At 40.0% G+C, this 17,639-nt stretch overlaps 1 protein-coding gene across 1 annotated transcript; it reads right to left on the bottom strand.

Annotated features, from left to right (window-relative positions):
- Positions 1-7,125: 7,125 nt before the first annotated feature.
- Positions 7,126-17,639, bottom strand: LOC121961499 (rac GTPase-activating protein 1-like). Its single transcript, XM_042511511.1, has 17 exons — positions 17,524-17,639; positions 16,992-17,088; positions 16,270-16,472; positions 15,847-16,001; positions 15,443-15,512; positions 15,274-15,327; positions 14,993-15,070; positions 14,648-14,762; positions 14,324-14,472; positions 13,556-13,720; positions 13,364-13,459; positions 12,984-13,182; positions 12,735-12,840; positions 12,074-12,206; positions 11,408-11,516; positions 11,070-11,178; positions 7,126-9,172 (listed from the first exon to the last, which is right to left on the bottom strand). Exons 2-17 carry the CDS (start codon positions 17,077-17,079, stop codon positions 9,100-9,102), a joined length of 1,902 nt encoding a protein of 633 aa, XP_042367445.1. The 5' UTR covers positions 17,080-17,088; positions 17,524-17,639; the 3' UTR covers positions 7,126-9,099.

A 17,639-nucleotide genomic window follows, 5' to 3' on the forward strand; every position in this document is an offset into this window, starting at 1 on the left:
GCCAGGGTAAAAACATGTTAACAGCTGTCACCTGAGCAGCCTGCCATAGTAAAAGCAGAACTTTATTGGTTCAAATTAAAGCTTTATTGGTGCAAATGATACAAATAGTGACAACACTGTACCACTCCCATCTCCCAACAACCACAGGGGAACTGTGCATGATAGAGCTGTGGAGATGGGTGAAATTAATCAGAGAGCTGCTTCGCGACACCGAGGTGGATTATGGGGTGCAACAGTGCATTCTAGTGGCCAAAGGGAAAATTACAGGAACTATTTAAAAAATGTGTTCAGTCTCTTTTTTTGTGGGGCAGTTTAAATTTTGAAATCTTTTTTTAAAAAAACTGATTAAATACAACAAATTGTCTCATTGTGAATTAGCACAGTGACCTGAGGGCTTTCCAGTTTCTATTTCTGATGTTACAGTTTTAGATAGAGCTTGAAGGCTGCCCCACAGCCTTTTTTACTGTGGGGCACCATCATTAAAGGCAGCCCACATTGCTTAATAAAGCTTTACTAAAACTGCTAAGGTTCAACTTTAGCCAAAGTGACAAAAACAATTGGTTATGCCATGGGTGTGGTGGTCTACGCTACAAGTGAAGCTCATGAAAAGAGACTTCAAAAGACATTTGGGGCTGTATGGTTAGAAGATATGAGTAGATCATATATGGTATATACAGTATTTATAGCTGAGTCCATCCATGCAGAAAAAACAATCCCAAACTCTGAGGCAGAGGCACACACAAACACACATACCTGCACACATGGCCGCTGCACACATTCACTAGAAAACACTCAGCCATTCATGCCCAGAGCCCCTCTCATACTATTCCATATCATGCACCCGTGCACACACATTCACATTCAATTACATGAATTCAAATGCACTCATGCAGGAGAGCACATACACACAAACACCTCACTGCATGTGTACAGGTATTTTAGGTGTGTGTGCGTGGATGTCTGCGCGCGTGCGTGCGTGCGTGCGTACGCGCATCCACGTGTGAAAGCTCAGTTTCTAAAAACAATACATAAATCATGGAAACAACGGCAGCAGTCAACGGTGTGCATGTGTGGATGTGGATGCACCCACTGGCGCCTACAATGCTGCCAAACAGGCCATGATGTCACTCTGCTGGCGGGAAGTGTATCGCTGAAGATTTCTATTCTTTGAAGAATTATTTTTAGCAAAGCTAGCAGCATGGCTCAAGGGAAGGCAATGTCTTCTTGACGGTTGATCTATCACTTTGATCGAGACTGAAATATCTCAACAACTATTTAAAAGATTTACACAAAATTTTGTTCAAAGATTTGTGGTCTCAAGAGTATGAATTCGATTGGCTGGTGGGTGAACCCCTGATCTTTCCTCTGGTGCCCTTAGCAGGTTTTTGTGTTTTAGTGAAATGTCTTGAGAATTATTGGATGGACTGCCATTTCCACCACTGGCAAAGCAACATCTAAGGGACCACACCAAACTGACAGTCGGCCGTTGGTTACTGTCAGGATGTCAGTTAGTCTGTCGCTCTAGTTTTTGCAGTGTGTCTCACACCATTAGCACTAGTCGACTCTGGTCAGCCTTTTTTTTTTTGCATGTTTAATTCCTCATGTTGCATCGACATCAAGGCCATGGTAAATGAAATCACTGATGGGCAGTTCAGCTCAGCACACAAACAGAAGTGAGGAAAGCAAAAAAATGACTCAAGTCAAGAAGGGATTAGAACAAAACAAACTTTTTAAATTGGTGAGATTTTTATAAATCATTAAGCTCTTTACCAGAAATAGTTCTTAATTATTTGCTTTCAGCATCGTAGTGTCCTATTAACGTGCTAACTGACTAACTAGCTGACTAACTAGCTGACTAACTAGCTGACTAACTCGAATCCGTCCTGTCGGTCTTTAGGTTTCCCCTTTTGAATGATAAATACAGACTACTGCTGCCTGCTGGTATGGAGAGTTATTTCTTCTCGTGCAGAACATGCATATTAGTTGGCTGTTGCTTGGTCTTTGAGGTTGTTCAGATGCAAAGTTTTGGCCAAAGCGCAGGAAACGTAAAGTGATGTAATAGTTGGCCTTCATTGCTACAAGATCTTTGATGTCAGTTCAGTGTGTCTGGGCCTTAATGAATTGGCATATAATTTCCACAGACGTTCATGATTCCAAGAGGATAAATCCTCGTGATTCCCTCACTGGGTGAAATGTCTCAACTATTGGATGGACTACCATAATATTTAGTATACATGTTTCCTTTGGTGACCTCTTTTTGGAGTTTTATATCTTGCGCTATTATGAGGTCATAGTTTTAATTCACAATTCATTTTCATCATCCTCTGCTGGACTTTCGGTTTTGTGCTAATTAGCAAATGTTTACATACTAGACTGACATAAGTGTAATATAAGCATGTTAGCAATGTCATTATTAGCAAGCTGATATTAACATTTTGCTCAAAGCATCACTATGCCTGAGCACAGCCTCACAGAGTTGCTGGTTGAGCAGTCTCTTTTAGTCCTGTTGATATTTTATATTGACGTAAGGTATATTGACACAGCCCCTACTTAAATGACTAGCACCCATTCATTTCTTGTCCTCAAATAGTAAAAAAAATATCTTGGCACTGTCAACATTTTTTTTGTAGGCTACCATCAGAGGTCTTAGTCTGAGATCAGCAACATCCTATTTTTTGCATTATATCACCTACAGTTTGGTCAGTGTGCGGGACTGTTTCTGAATACAGATGCTTTTGACATCGAGTGCAGTTTTATCTACGATGAACTTGTGCAGAATGACCAAAGATTTATCTTCTTAGGGACGAAATGAGCCAGATGTGGCATGTTGTTTCTCATTAGTGACATGCAGCTCAATCTTTTCCCTGATAAAACAATTACTCTGCCTTGACTTTGTGTATGACAGCTGGAGATGAGTACTCAGTTAAGTGGAAGAAAATAAATCAAAGCACTCGCCATCCTTTAGTGATGATTTGTCTAATTCTTGTCTGGTATGTCCAAGGAGGGAAAGTGAGAATGCGGACATGGTGTGTGTGTGTGTGTGTGTGTGTGTGGTGGTGGTGGTGGTGGTGGTGGTGGGGGAGTCAGAGAGAGAAAGTGTGTGTTTGGACCAGCTGCACAGCAAATCTGTTTATTCTGCACAATTTGGCATCAAACACAAGACTGCTGAGTGCCTGCTACTGCTTGTGGTGCCCCATTAAAATGGAATTTATTGCTGTCTTAAGAGCAAGCCCGAATTACACATTTTTCCCTCTGCACTCCGTCCTCCTCCGTCTCTCTCACTCATTTGCACTTTTTCTTTTTCTCCGGCTGTAGTGGTGGTAGCGGTGTGAGGGCATTTTACCCACTTCTACCAGCAGCTGTCAGACAAGTCGTCAAAATGGCTCATTACAGAGACAAACGGGCAGGTATGGTTGGCATGCCCACCTTCCTATCAGCTATCTCCACTGTCACCTGAGTGAGGTACGCTCAGACATCAAATTGAAGAGCCTGCATCATCTATAAATGTGGTGGCATCTCATGCTCTCAGTATACACTACCTGTGCTGAACCATTTTAGTGTGTTTAATCATCCTTTATCCCCCCTCAGAGGCCAGTCAAAGGTGTGTCATCACATGTATAAATACATTCTTGTCATGTGAAGGCATGCCTATGTTGTGTGGGTATATTAAAGGGACAGTTTAATGTCACATCTTTGTGTCAGTTGCATCCAGATGTCAGTGACTGAAATAATCACGTTCTGTTTAAGCTTTCAGACACACATCATCATGAGCCTGACAACCTGTTAGCCATTTAGTTTACACTAATTTGTAACCAGACTTTGAACTTATGCTGTAAAGAGAGCGTGAACTCGGGGCCCACATCTCGCTCCATAAATCTCCTCAGCCAATGATAAATTCATATTTAATGACCACGGCCATCGTCTGGGAAGGAGGAGCATTCTTTCATTATTGCCTCTTTCCCCTGCTGCTTGGTCGAGATAATTGATTTCTCTGTGGTAACAAGGTATCGACCACGCATGGTAGCCAGCTAAGACGGCGGTTCGATTCAAAGGAGGGGTGGAGAGGGGGAGGAAAAAAAACAGAAGGAACGAGGGAAGAAGAGATAGAGCGAGAGAGCGAGAGCACTGAAAGCCAACAAGCCATACAATTATTTGCAGTTAAAAAACTCACTGGCTTTAGGTGGGTGTAGATTGGACAATGACTCTTGTCTTGTTTTTCAGGGCTGTTATAGGCCTAGTGCAGGACGCAGTTTGGTATTTCAGCACTGTATGTTTAATTCACCAAATGGAAAGCATATTGATCACACAATCTGTCACATAATTCACTGAAAACAGTGTCAGAAACAAATCTGGAGGACCACTTTTCAAGCACATGCTTAGCCTGCTAAGGAATGTCAGTCCTGGTCCTCGTGTTTATAAATTTGCAGCATTACACTTAAAGGTCCAGTGTGTCGGCATTAGGGGGATATACTGGCTGAAATAGAATACATTAAGTACATTTTCTTTAGTGTATAATCATCTGAAAAAAGGGATGTTGTTTTCATTATCTCAGAGCAGTTTCTATTTACATATGAAGCGGGTACAGATATTGCAATATTACAGATATTGCCATGTTGTACGTCATGTTTCTACAGTAGCCCAGAAAGGACAAACCAAACGCTGGCTCTAGATAGGGCCATTCATGTTTCCTATCGGTCAACAGCCCTTCAGTGACTAGTGTTGGAAAAATACTGATTTTTTTAAATGTGAAACTGCTTTATTCAATGTTTTAAGCATTTAAATCACTAGCTCCGGTTGTTTTAGAAAGGGAAAAGCCCTTTGCGAATTATTTGTCTCCTAGTAAAGTCCCCCTGAATGTCTGTATTATTGAGTTACCAGACAGAAAAGGTTAGCACACATAAGCAGGTGATAGGCCAGCAGCCTGTCGCCAGCATGCCAAACAGCATTGGAGAAAGCCTGATTTGTAACATGAAACTGCTTAATTCAGTGTTTTTACCATTTCTAATCACCTGACCTTGTTTTGGAGAGGAAGAAACATCTGTGGATAATTTGACTCCCAGTAAAAACCTCCTGAATGAACCTGGACTTGCATTTATATAGCGCCTTTCTAGTCGTACCACTACTCAAATTGCTTTTACGAGTCACATTCACCCATTCGCACACTCATTTGCACGCTGGTAGTCGAGGCTACTGTACAAAGTGCTACTCTGTGTTTGATTCACAAACTGATGGAACAGCCATCGGGAGCAATTTGGGGTTCAGTATCTCGCCCACATCAACATGCAAACTGGAAAAGCTGGGGATTGAACCGCTCATATTCCAATTCATGGGCAACCCGCTCTATCTCCTGAGCCACAGCCGCCTTGAACAAAAGGAATTCTAATGAGTAGTTTCAGCTGGTTGCAATTTGCAATCCTAACCACTGGATTCCACTAAATCTCCCTAAATCTTACAAACTATTCCTTTAATTCTCTAAACCTGACAAACGGCTGCTTCTCCCCTGCCCATTGTGATGTGTTTTCAAACTCAAATCTGTGTGATGCTGAGCCAAATCCAGCAGGAAAATCTTCTAAAAATAGTAAGCAGGTTCAACAACAGCACAGCAGAAACTGCAAAATGCCCTCCAGCTAGAGACAAAATATGTAAAACACCGTGTTTTATGTAGCAAATGTACATACAGTCAAACGAAACATGCAGGAACTATTTGACTGGTCGTTAATATGGCTTTTTGCTCGAATGTATTGATTAGATACATGATCAGCTGGGTTGATTCTGACTGGCAGTTATTGACTTGACATCTCTGAGGTGTGGACATTATTGACCCTTAGCTCAAGCAGGCAACGCTGCAGACACCCACAACATGCTACATGGCAAGAGCTTGACACACTGTTTTTTCAATCAGTCAATAACAGCGATAAGGAAACACTATGAATTGAATAATGTATTGATTGTATTTTGCTTCCAGAGATACTTATAGCTCCTGTGGCATCACTGCCTGCAGGTCACTCTATAAATAGAGGAATTAAATAGCGCTGTTGTTGTTGTGTGTTTACCAGCTTACATTGTAATTTATTTAAGAGCTCTTAATTGGACTAGTTACTCATTTGGCCCTCGCTGGTCCCACAGCAGAGTGGAGCTCTATCACTGCACACTGGGGCATGCTGGAATATGGAGCTACAGAGACACACTGTACACAGCCAGCTGTTTGATGTCTGCAGCCGCCGAGCGTATGCTCCACCGTACAGCATAAATAAACACACAATCCCCCCGATGAGAGGACAGATCGACACACAGGAGACCTTATTTCAGGCTAATGAACTATTAATGTTGATTTGAAATTCAAACATTTTCCGAGGGTCTTCTCCGCAGTCGTTCACAGCTCTTTGTGCGCTAGTGAGAGAGAAAGAAAGGAAGGAAGCGAGCGCAAACTCATTTGGATGAACTCTGCACACCATATTTTCATTTCTCCCCCAAACAGCTGGGCTCAGATCTCAAAGGGCCTCGTGTGTTGTTGAAGCTCTGTATTGAATGAGGCCATACAAAATGTATGTCAATGGGTTCAGCCTGGCTTAGCACTCTCCACAGTAACTGTTAATGGAATAACTATAAGATGTATAAATGATCCTTGCTTTAATTCATAACAATGTTGGATGTCATCGCCTGCCCACTCAGCTCAATAGATTATGGAAATAGCTGTAATGACTATTGGAACAATGAGCCAAATTGCATTATCATTCAGTGCCACATCGGCTTTGGAATAACTGACGCTGTGCTTTTTTCTCTTTCACTGAAGATCTTGAATAACAATAGCCAACATTCAGTATCCAGCAGGAAAATTAAGATGAAGAGTGTTAAACATGAAGGTTTTAGGCTGCGTGAATCGGACATTAATAACACACTCACAGTTAATAGGTTAACACTAATCCATGTCCAGGTGTAAGAGGGTTTATTTTAGGTTGAATTGCTGGTAACAAAACTAACTCATCCTAAATGTAAGCTTCACATGCTCTAGGGCCTCATTTCTGCAGGGTTACTAACCCCGCACGCTCACCCCATGCATGAACAACACCCACCGAGACAAAAGAACCAGTCTTTTGATGTTTTATTTTTAGCTCAATCGTGGACTTTTGTGTGATCTTATTTGAGCTAAGACAAAGACGGTTAACATTCAGTCCATAATGTCTTTGGTGAAAAGTAACTTCATCAGAAAGACCACATTACAGTAGAGAAATAGAACCACATAATGGAATAAATGTACAAAATGTATAAAACAATATATTACTAGAGTCTTACAACCTCAAACAATGCAATTTCCTAATTAGCAAGCAAAAAAAGGTTAAATTTTTGTGAATTAGTTTTAGTCAGCATTCCTTCTCTAGATAACTAATACGTTAAACTGTGATGTCATCACACCAAAATCTGGAGCTTCTAAAAAAGGTGAGTTATCCCTTCTCCACCATTATGGAACTGGTTCCATTCTGGTTGAACCTAATTTTTAGACGTTCAGAGCACTTCAACCAAAATAATTGGGTCAGAACTCAAAAAGTTGGCCCCAAGTTGGATCCAAACTATAGCTGGTTTCCTTGACCTGAAGTGCCAACCATGAGGACATCAGTGGGCGTGTCATATTCTACAGGTTGGAAAGACAGGATGGGGAAAGCTGCCACGGAAAAGTCAAGTGAGAAATCGCAAGGCAAAAAGGAGCATGCAGTGGTTTAATAAATGATCGTTCATGCTTGTTTTGGATGTAAATCCATATAACATATAACTGTGACAGCAGAACAAAATGTTGCAGGTAATCAATGAAATCTGCAATTTTGCTACTACTCTTTACTTCTGTTGGGCATAGTGCAACACCCTCCATTGATGGCACATCCTTGATTACAATAGTTCTGCGCAAAAGTGATGGAAATGCAAGCTGGTTCGCTGGGTAGCTCTGAGTTCCCAAGAATCCTGAACAGAAATGGTTCAAGATGCAGAGCCAAATATGGTAGAAAAGGGGTAAGTGAGAGGAGCGGAGAGAGGAAATTTCCTCAGAAAAGGCGTAATTTCTCATTCATTACTGTTGATGGTTATTGGTAACCGTACAAGAAGCAGCTACTGTGGATACAAATACTTAATAGTGAGTGAGCATGCAAATCTGTTTTCATAAATTAAAAAAGCTCCAGATTTTATCTGTGATAACCACACAGATGTTGAGTCTCAGATCTCTGGCTTGTGAGAGAGAAAATACCGACTGAACTGCCCGAGGTCACAGGAATAACTTATGGTTTTCCTAATGATTTGCTGATTGCAGTGAAGGTCAGTAATACTGACTGATTGTGTGCATAATATACAGTAGATAATCTTCATTGGTTAAGGCTTGTATTTCAAAAGTGGTGCAACAGTAGCCTCTAGTGGCCAGTATGCCCAGTACGAATACTCATTTACTCAGATTGTCACAGTGCAAAATGCAATATAATTCCCATTCAGTATCAGTGTTATCATTGCAGTTTTAACTATATAAAATGTCATGATTGGTATATGTCATGGCAGACAATAAACATAAATACAAAACAAAACGTTAAATCCTGAAAAAAAGTCAGTTTCAGGACAATGACAAGGCAACCAATGCCAGAGGACAAAGAGACACTGGCCAATAATTCGGTTTCTTTCGTATTTAACATGTGCTAGAGCACCCCCATCGATGTGGTTACAACCACAGGTCCAAAGATGGACCAACACCACCAACAGTGAATGCAAGCTTTCAAACATCAAACCTAAGTGTTAAACACAAAAAGCAGAAGATAATGATCCTTGAATTGGTTTAGAACATTTTTTCTTTGTCAAAGCCTTCAAACCGTTTACAATCACACAGATGTCACCACAGGTTTGGTCAATAATAAATCATTAGTAATTAAAGATATAAAAACAAACTCAAACATTTGTGCAGGAATCTGGTTAGAAAGTCTAGTATAAAATTCTTGAATAAAAAACTCAGTGATAAACTGTTAAATGATAAAATTGCACAGTAGTTCTCCCACATGATTATATGACTCAGTTATTGCGGTGAGGAACCCAGAAATACAATACGGCTGATTTTTTCCCCCTCCTTTCCCATTACTTCAGTTGTGGAGAGGCGAAGAAGCCCTGGCGGTTAGAGGCAGCGGATGCTTTGCTCTTGTTCCCAAATCTAAGGATGGGGGTCAGGGGTTAGGGGGGTAGACAGTCAAATTTTAAGCTTGGTAAGAGAAATTTTAGTGCAAAACTGCCAAGTTGAATGTTTAGAGGTAATAAGAGGAATCCATTTTTTGATATGTGGAGTTAGCTTAATTTGATTGTTAATAAAAACAGACATGAGCTTGGATGTTTTAGTTTATTAAAACCTAAAATTGATCATGAGCTGCTGTTTATGACTAAATGCCTTATCCTAAAATCTGAAAGCTTAAGTTCTATGAATGGATTTTGATAGCTGATTTTTAACTGCCTTTCCGCTGTAGACTTACATTCGACATGCATTTCCCACACAGTGTCAACATTTGTGTGTTTTACAATAAACATGAGCCATTACATGTCAGTGTCAAGCCATTTACACAAGACACTGGTATATGACATGTCTCAGACAGTGCCTCCTATAGATGAGCGGTTACCTGGCTACATAGTGTTGCATAGCCAGACGTATCTCGCACTGTGCCAGCGCTAAAGAAAGGTCTGGCTGAACCCATCATAATTCAGCACTAAGGAAAATAAATGCTTAGAATTTCCTTTAACCAATCACAATCATCTTTGGCGGTGCTAAGTCCAGGATGCAGCTATGGTGCTCTTGTAAAATAGGGCCGGAAGGAAATGGTTTTGGTGGGGAGGTAAGTGCTTGCATTTTAAAGGCTAAATCCTTGCAATCGTCACATACAGCATTAAAATACGTTTCAGCATGTAGGTTGCTTGCTCGGAGGTTGTATTTCATGCATCGTGCTAAACAAAGAGCTGAAATATTTCTGGCTATGCGACAGTTTCACATAGCGACTGGGATTTTCTCTTATCGTCTGAAATAGGCGGCCAATAACAGGCTTTATACCCGCAGTCTACATCCCGCTTACATTACGTCAGCCTGTTAAACATTCATGATTTACATACATACATTTACATTTAGGTGAAACATTGTGAATTCCAGTCTAAACCTAAATATTATCTGTTATTAATTCATTTTTAAAGAAATAGTACCCACAATGTAAAATTCAAGCCTTTTCAACATAGACAATGCCAGGACCCTGAAACTGAAGCAGCTAAATGGAATTCAGCCATCTTTAATTTTATTATTTAGACCTGGGCTCTTCCTACAAGTAAAATGTCCTTTGTGTAAAAGACCTATTGTGAATAAAATTACCATTATCATTTCCAGTTATCATGACAGGGGAATGGCATTAGTTTAATAAACCCCTTTAGAAATGAAAAACTGTAAATGACCTCTTGGGGAGAGGTGAGAATTTGAAAAGAGATCATACAGAAACATTCCACATTTTCTTTCCCTTGCAGCAGCAGTGTGCAGTGGCTCACAATGGAGCCAGTCTTAAGGGTCGTAGATTTTAGTGACCGCACAGCAGACAGTTAACAAATGTTAATTTCCTTAACATAAACTATGAATAAATATGTTCGATAATGAACTTTTTTCCATTTCTAAGATGAGAAGATGACAACACATCATTAAACACTTATTGTGACTATATAAACATATCTATTATTGATGATAAAGAGGAGACAAAACATTATAGACTGTATTTTTTCCCCAGTGCATCAGTGTTATATCATGACTACACCTTCAGCACAAATTGAGCACAGTCAGGATGACTCAGAGTAACTGATGCATATCAAGACAAAAAAGCTAGAATGAGATAATTAACAAGATAGGTTCTGACTATTTCTATTCATTTTATTTGATCTTTTATCTAACCAGATAGGTCTATGGAGAACTAATTCTCATTTACAGTGACAACCTGGCGAAGAGAAAACTAAATTAAGCTTAAGTGATGTTTGAAAAAACATGGCCCAGCTTTTTATTGTAAGAGTGTGTGTGAGTGTATGAGTGAGCTTACATGGTAGTGCTGGAGAGGGTCTGCTTCATGCGCTGGGACAGTGAGCTGGAGGAGGGTGTTTTGGCCATCATCTGGTGCTCTGGAGTGGTCACTGGTCCCAGTATGCTCACTACAGATAAATTAAACACATCCTTAGTTTAAAACAGCTGAATTTTCTTATTTGTCAACCAAAGATGCTGAGTACAACTGCACAACAATTTTTTAAGTTGGTTTTCATCTTGTATTTGTGATATCATGTGGTCTATTTAAAAGCAGTTCATTAAAACACATTGTCTTAATGTTGTGTAATTCATCTTGGAGAAGGTCTTATTCTTGATAATCCCCTTTAAGTGATTTACCTTTGGGATCTGGAGTACCAGTGAGGTGAACATCGTCCATACCCATATTATCTGGATAAGCAAACTGGCTCCAGTAGTTTGCTGGAATACTGACCAAGCGCTCTACAACCTAGAAAGACATTAATAAAATAGTATTTGTAGTCAAAACCAGAATCTAAAGAACAGACGCAGTTGAAGTAAACAAAGCACCAACATCCATTCACACTTTGACTATGTGCCACTTTATTATAGAGCTGCAATGATTAGTTGATTGATACATTAGCAAATCAATGGAAAATTAAGTGGCAATTATTTTAAGAATTGGGTTTTTTTTAAGCAGAAAAAAAAAAAGCCAAACACTTTCTGATTTCATGTTTCTTAAATGTGGGAATTGAATGCTTTTCTTTCTCATACATGATAATTAACTTTATAGCTTTGGATTTTGGATTGTTGGTCTGATCTAATAGAAACAAAATATTTGAAAATGTCACCTTGGGCTCTGGGAAAATACATGCAGGATGTTTTACTTTTTTTTTAACCATATTTTGTTAAAACAATTAATGGAATAATTTATAAAATGGGCAGATTTATTAATAATAAAAATAATCATTAGTTGTAGCCCTACTTTATCAACACCAACACTAATCCTCTGACCGTAATGTATTCTTTTTTTCTCATTTTCCTCACCCGTGGTTGCCTGTTTGTGTCATTCAGGATGGTCATAGGGTCCGGGTCGGGAACAGCATGACCCACAAGAGTAGGGCCAAACACCCTGGCCAAGTTGTTCACATCCATCTTGGTATCCACACACTCAGAGACCCTAGGAAATAAAAGGGATAGAAAATTTCACAGCCTTAACTAAAATAAAGGTTGATCTGTACTGCACAATGATAAACAATTTAGACAATGACCTTCTGGCTTACAAGTAGTTTAGTCCTTTCTTTTTCAAGTATTGCAGATAAGTATAAAGGCACACAAAGAATAAATGTGGTCCCATGCAGAGGTAGGTTTTAGGTAGGAATATTGTTTTGAGTGAGATAGGTTAATCTACATTTTGCTAACAGGTAAGTGCAAGTATAAAGTAAAAAGACACAATTAGGTTTACTGAGAAATAACATGAGAAATGTACGACTCACACTGACAATAAGAATTGAATTAAGTTAGATAAAATATTGTGGCAATTAAGACCTCACAAATTTAAATTTAAGAACATTTAATGAAACATTTACATAAAACTGAAGAATTTGACCACTCCTATCTTATGGGTGGAAGGTAATGGGAGCAGATGGGAGTATGAATAGGACAACACAAAGGTTGTCTTAGCACTGGTAAATGTGGTCAAAATTACTTCTGCAGATGGATCATCAGGCAGGCCAGAGTGTCTCGGTTGGGTTGAGGCAGCTCACTGACGGCTTGATACAGCATGGCGAGACTGTTGCCATCATCCTGGATTTCTACAAAAAAAACCATTAACATCAGTTATTTAATAGCTCCTTGATTCACTCAATTTTAATGCTTGTTTTAAAAAAATAATGTCACATTCAAGCAGATAAATGGCAGTTTTCTGCAAGTGATTCTACAAGCCTCAAAAACTCACCAGCTGCTTCCATGAAGACTTTGTTGAGGTGGAAGGTGAGCAGTGGCTCTGGGAGGTTTCTGAGGAAGTCTTTGAGGACACCAGTAATGACGTTAATGTCGTCCACTTTGTGAAGCGGAGGCAGAGTCTTTCCTCTAATAAGCTTCTCCTTTAGTTCTTTAACCATGCGCTCCTGGCCAGAGACTCTGTACAGGCCAACCTGGGACCAGGGAAAGATAAAAGAAAGCAGCTCTCATTGTCTGGCTGCCTGTGATACCGCACCACTGAATGAGATAACTAATTAGAGAGAAATTATCTACTGTAATCGCTCAAGGGAAAAAGGATCAGAGCATAACATGAAGGTGACAAGTAAACAAGGACTTTAATAAAGTCTGCCTCACCTCGTGTAGGCCTCTGTGTTCAATCTCCTTAATGCAGTAGATAACCAAAGCTGGGATCATTGGGGAGGTGGCTGGAGCAAAGTCAGCCAGGGTGGTCTGCACACAAAATACACTGAAGTTAATATAAAGTCTAAAATATTGAAAAAATAATGCAAAAGTGTAGTGTACCAAAAAGCAATGAGAAAAATGTACCTCTGTATTCTTGATGGGAGTGCTAACAGCTGTGGGATTACAGGGCAGGGGACAGGAGTCACGACACTCTGGGTGAGTCACAACTCGGCAGTCCTGGCAGCGAAGGTACAACTTGCCAAACTTTGTTCTTCTTCCACATGGTACACAGAACTCAGACTTGATCACCTTAATGATAGAGGGGACACAGTGCCCAAGGTGAGTAGATATGGACTTGCAGTGTTAATGCCAGTAGATAAGAGTTGGAAAATGGTACTCAATGCGTTTAAGGTATCAATCAAAATAACCCAGTGCCAACTAGTATTGAAACTTCTCCAGGCAAACCATGCCTACATTCCATCCTTTTTGAACCCTGAGCCAATTTTGAGCCAATCACTGCAGGTATTGCTTGATTTAACGTGACTTGTAATTGGCCCACTACTGCAGCAGCTACAGTTCATACAGTCTGCGGTGTGGTGCACGCGGTGTATTCACAGAGTTCAGTTCAATGTGCAGAGATGCAGCCAAAAGTTCAAAAGCGCAGCTGTACTACACACCTGTGGTGTCTGGTGACTTTTTGAATAAATTAATTCTTTCTTTCATACAATGGGTATCAAATGAAGTTGGAAAAAATCCATCAAATAATTACTTTATTAGTATCAGTATCACTTTAAGGGTACTGGTATTGGTACTGGAACTGCATTTTTTTAAAACCAAACTCAGTTTTACAGTACATAATACAGTCTAAATCCACAACACTTAACTTCCACAACAATAAGTATAGAGTCTTACTGTTTTGGGGATGAACTGGTGCTTCTTTCCTCCTCTATTAGCTCTGGGGGTTCGTAGCTTGACTGGGAAATCTGACACTGGTGTGCTGGGAGCCTCACTGGCAGTCTCAGATAGGTCAGTAGTGGTTGTATCACCCCATGCTGAAGCAACTGTCGACACAATCATATATTGGTAAAAAAACATGAAATCCAGTGAAGAAACTAATTTGTCAAAAATATTAATTTTATGCATATATTAGTTTTACAGTTGAATTAAAGTTTTTTGTTTTTTTTTCTTATAAGGTCCTGCAGAATAAAAAATACAAAAGATCTTCAAAGTTCTCACTGCTCTTTCTGCTGCGTGTCCAGTACGGCACAGTTGCAATGGTGGAGACGGCCTCGACAGCGCCACCATTCACCGGCACAGTGATGGTGGTCTTAGCCACGATAAGACCCATCCACTTGAACATAAAAAAAAAGAAAAAAAATTCAATGCTCCTTTTAACCAGATCAATAGGGATTTTAATTGGTTTGCAGAAAAAATAATACTATTGATGTTGACTTTCTCTTCACCATTTTAGATGTCTGATATTAATAAATAAGAGAATAAATCACCTAGTCATTTTACAGACAAACTACTTTTCAAGCATTAGTGTTATGTATTACATTCAGCTGTAGAGGTCAGCATTACCCTATCTGATGTGCGCCCAGTGGAGCGTGGCTTCTTCATTGCCTGTGGAGGAGCTTCAGAGTGTTTTCTGGAGGAACGCTGTGGATTGAAATGTACAGAAAGGCTTATTTTTAGATTGGCAACTGAAAACTGAACACAAAATAGCAAAATAAAGTTGTGCTAATGCACAGAAACACACAAATCAAGCCACCAACTGCATTTTTAAATGCTATTAAAACTTATTTATAGTTAATGCACTCAAGAAGGCACATATTCAAAATATGAGCAAAGACATGACTCACTCGTTTCTGGCGTTTCCGCAATCTCACAGTCTTCAATGCAGAGGAATCCCAATCCTAAAGTGGAAAGACAGACCATAGTACTGAATGAACTTAACCAACTCTGCTGTCCCACTATCTGATCCTCAAATCATAAGTTCTACAGTAAAACCTTTAAGAAAGGTCAATATACCAAAGAGTCATCTGTTTGGTCATAGCTGATGTCTGACAGCAAGGAAGCTGATTCATCGATGGTAGTCAACCTGTAAAATAGACTACAGTCAGCATTTGACCTTCCCGTGTCAATGGCTAGCTGGTGAATGACACAATGTTCTGATACAAGTTTTTAATACACAAACTTATATTTCACATATTGAATTCTCCAGAGTGTACATGTTGCACCTTTTCAATGATAGACAATGTATTTACTTGCTAGATAAAGTGCTGTGATAAAATACCCTTAATAAGTGAAAGCTCAAGGAAGGATGAGGCCCAGTGTTTAGATAAACACCTAAAATCATTATTACTTTCTTATCAGCACTGTCTTAAAAATGTTGCACCTGTAGCTGTTTCAGAACCAGACAAGGAGGATCTGACCTTCGACTGGAGTTGAGGTTGCCCTTAGCGGCCTGTGCTGCTTGGGAGTGGGCACTGAGGAAGGCGAGGGCAGAGCGCTGCTCCTCACTCAGGTGGACACTGTTACTGTTGTTCTCTGATACAAGTAGGTCCCGTATCAGCTGTAGCTGACGTTCCTGTTACACCCATAGCACAGCAGGGTGACAGAGAAAGGGCCATAAAGGGAGAAACACAGACAAATGCATAAAATGCATTATTATTATTATAATGAACAATCACCAGCTGGACAAAAATGTTAACATACAGTGAATGATAAAAGTGAGCTTTGCAGCGGCCAATATCATTATCTGAAAATTAACTTTAAGATTTTCTACTTGTTCCAGTTTCCTAATTATGTCATAATGAACCATGCAGAGTGTTAAGCACAAGTAGCATTGCACCAACCAGCTTCTCATACACCGCCTCAGCCTTCTGTCGCCGGCGGATCTCCACATCCACCTGGTTGCGAGCATGCTTTAGTTTGACCTCTAGGGCCCCCCTCTCAGTCTCTGTTTTAGCCAGCACCTCTTTACAAGACACCAGGTCCTCGCCTGTTCGCAGCCACTTCTTACGGCACTCCTCAAAGTTCATAGCCATCTGTAGGAACTCTGAATAAGACAAAATGAAGAAGAGGTTGTTGTATTGCTGCGGTGCACTATATGCTATTATGAATTAACTGAACAACAAAAAAGACAAAAAGAGTGCTCTGCTATAAAGAGACAAATGCATAACAGTGCTTTCCTGTTAGTTAAAATGTAAATGGACTACATTATCCGGACTATTGAAATGGAAATTTTTTACAACACCCCAGTAACTGTTTCAACCCCCATTTGTGTTCTGGGCTGCAGCATCAGTTTCAACAGCATGCCTTTAGTCCTAGCCCTGTCAGCCTTTACTCACAAAAGTTCAACACTGATTTCTGCATTCATCATCTGTGGAAAAAAATTAATTGCACCATCTAACACATTTTGAGATGAAAGTGCACCCAATATTACCACTAATAAAATTAGCACAATGCCATAGCAAACCAGCTGAACTGCACCAAGACTACACAAGCAACTCCATTGTGTTTTCACAGCCTTGTAAAGAAGTGGCACATACCAAAACAACGTGTGGAAATAACTTACGTGGTTCAATGCCCTCATTCAGACCGTCCACCTGGGCCCTCAGACTCAGGAACTGGTTGTACAGGTTCACCACGGACGACTCCATCATGTCTCACTGCTGCGAGTTAGATTAGAAGGGAGAAACGAGTGTGTTGGACGATAATGTTAGTTAATGTTGGCCTACTTGGATCTCAGTGACATTTTACATTGTTGTTAAAGTTGAATTAGCCTGTTTCTGACACTGCGTTTCATGTTAGCACCGTTAGGTTAACCTTCAAACGTAGGAAATAAAACAAACACTTTCATTAGCTAAAGGGGGGAAAATATTACTTATTTTCACGTTAACTACTTGCCCTCGCCATGACTTTATTTCCAACGTTTCTGTACTAAATAACAAATCTCGCAAGCTGAGTTAGCTTCTTTATTGCTGCTCCAGGTTTAACATTATTACGGTATGGTGACGCTAGCGGTATGCTAACACCACTATTAGCACGTCCGTGTTTACTTAACTAACTACAGTTACGCTGAACTAAGAAAAAGATAAAGCATTTACCTGTGCAATATGTTTCCTGTGAAAGCGTGACTGATATGTAATGTCACAACAGCTGATGTTAAAAGTAGATGTTAGTAGTTTACTCCCGCAGCAGCAGAGCCACACCTGCTCGATAA

This window comes from Plectropomus leopardus, chromosome 2 (genome assembly GCF_008729295.1).
Source record: "Plectropomus leopardus isolate mb chromosome 2, YSFRI_Pleo_2.0, whole genome shotgun sequence".
NCBI classification, from domain to species: domain Eukaryota; kingdom Metazoa; phylum Chordata; class Actinopteri; order Perciformes; family Serranidae; genus Plectropomus; species Plectropomus leopardus.

Bases quoted from the DNA above. Each gene is read 5' to 3' on its own strand.
- LOC121961499 (XM_042511511.1), bottom strand. From the start codon at position 17,079: ATGATGGAGTCGTCCGTGGTGAACCTGTACAACCAGTTCCTGAGTCTG. The intron at 16,473-16,991 runs GTAAGTTATTTC...TGTCTTATTCAG, and splicing joins GAATGAGGGCATTGAACCAC to AGTTCCTACAGATGGCTATG. The intron at 11,517-12,073 runs GTGAGGAAAATG...ATGTCTTTCTAG, and splicing joins ACACAAACAGGCAACCACGG to GTTGTAGAGCGCTTGGTCAG.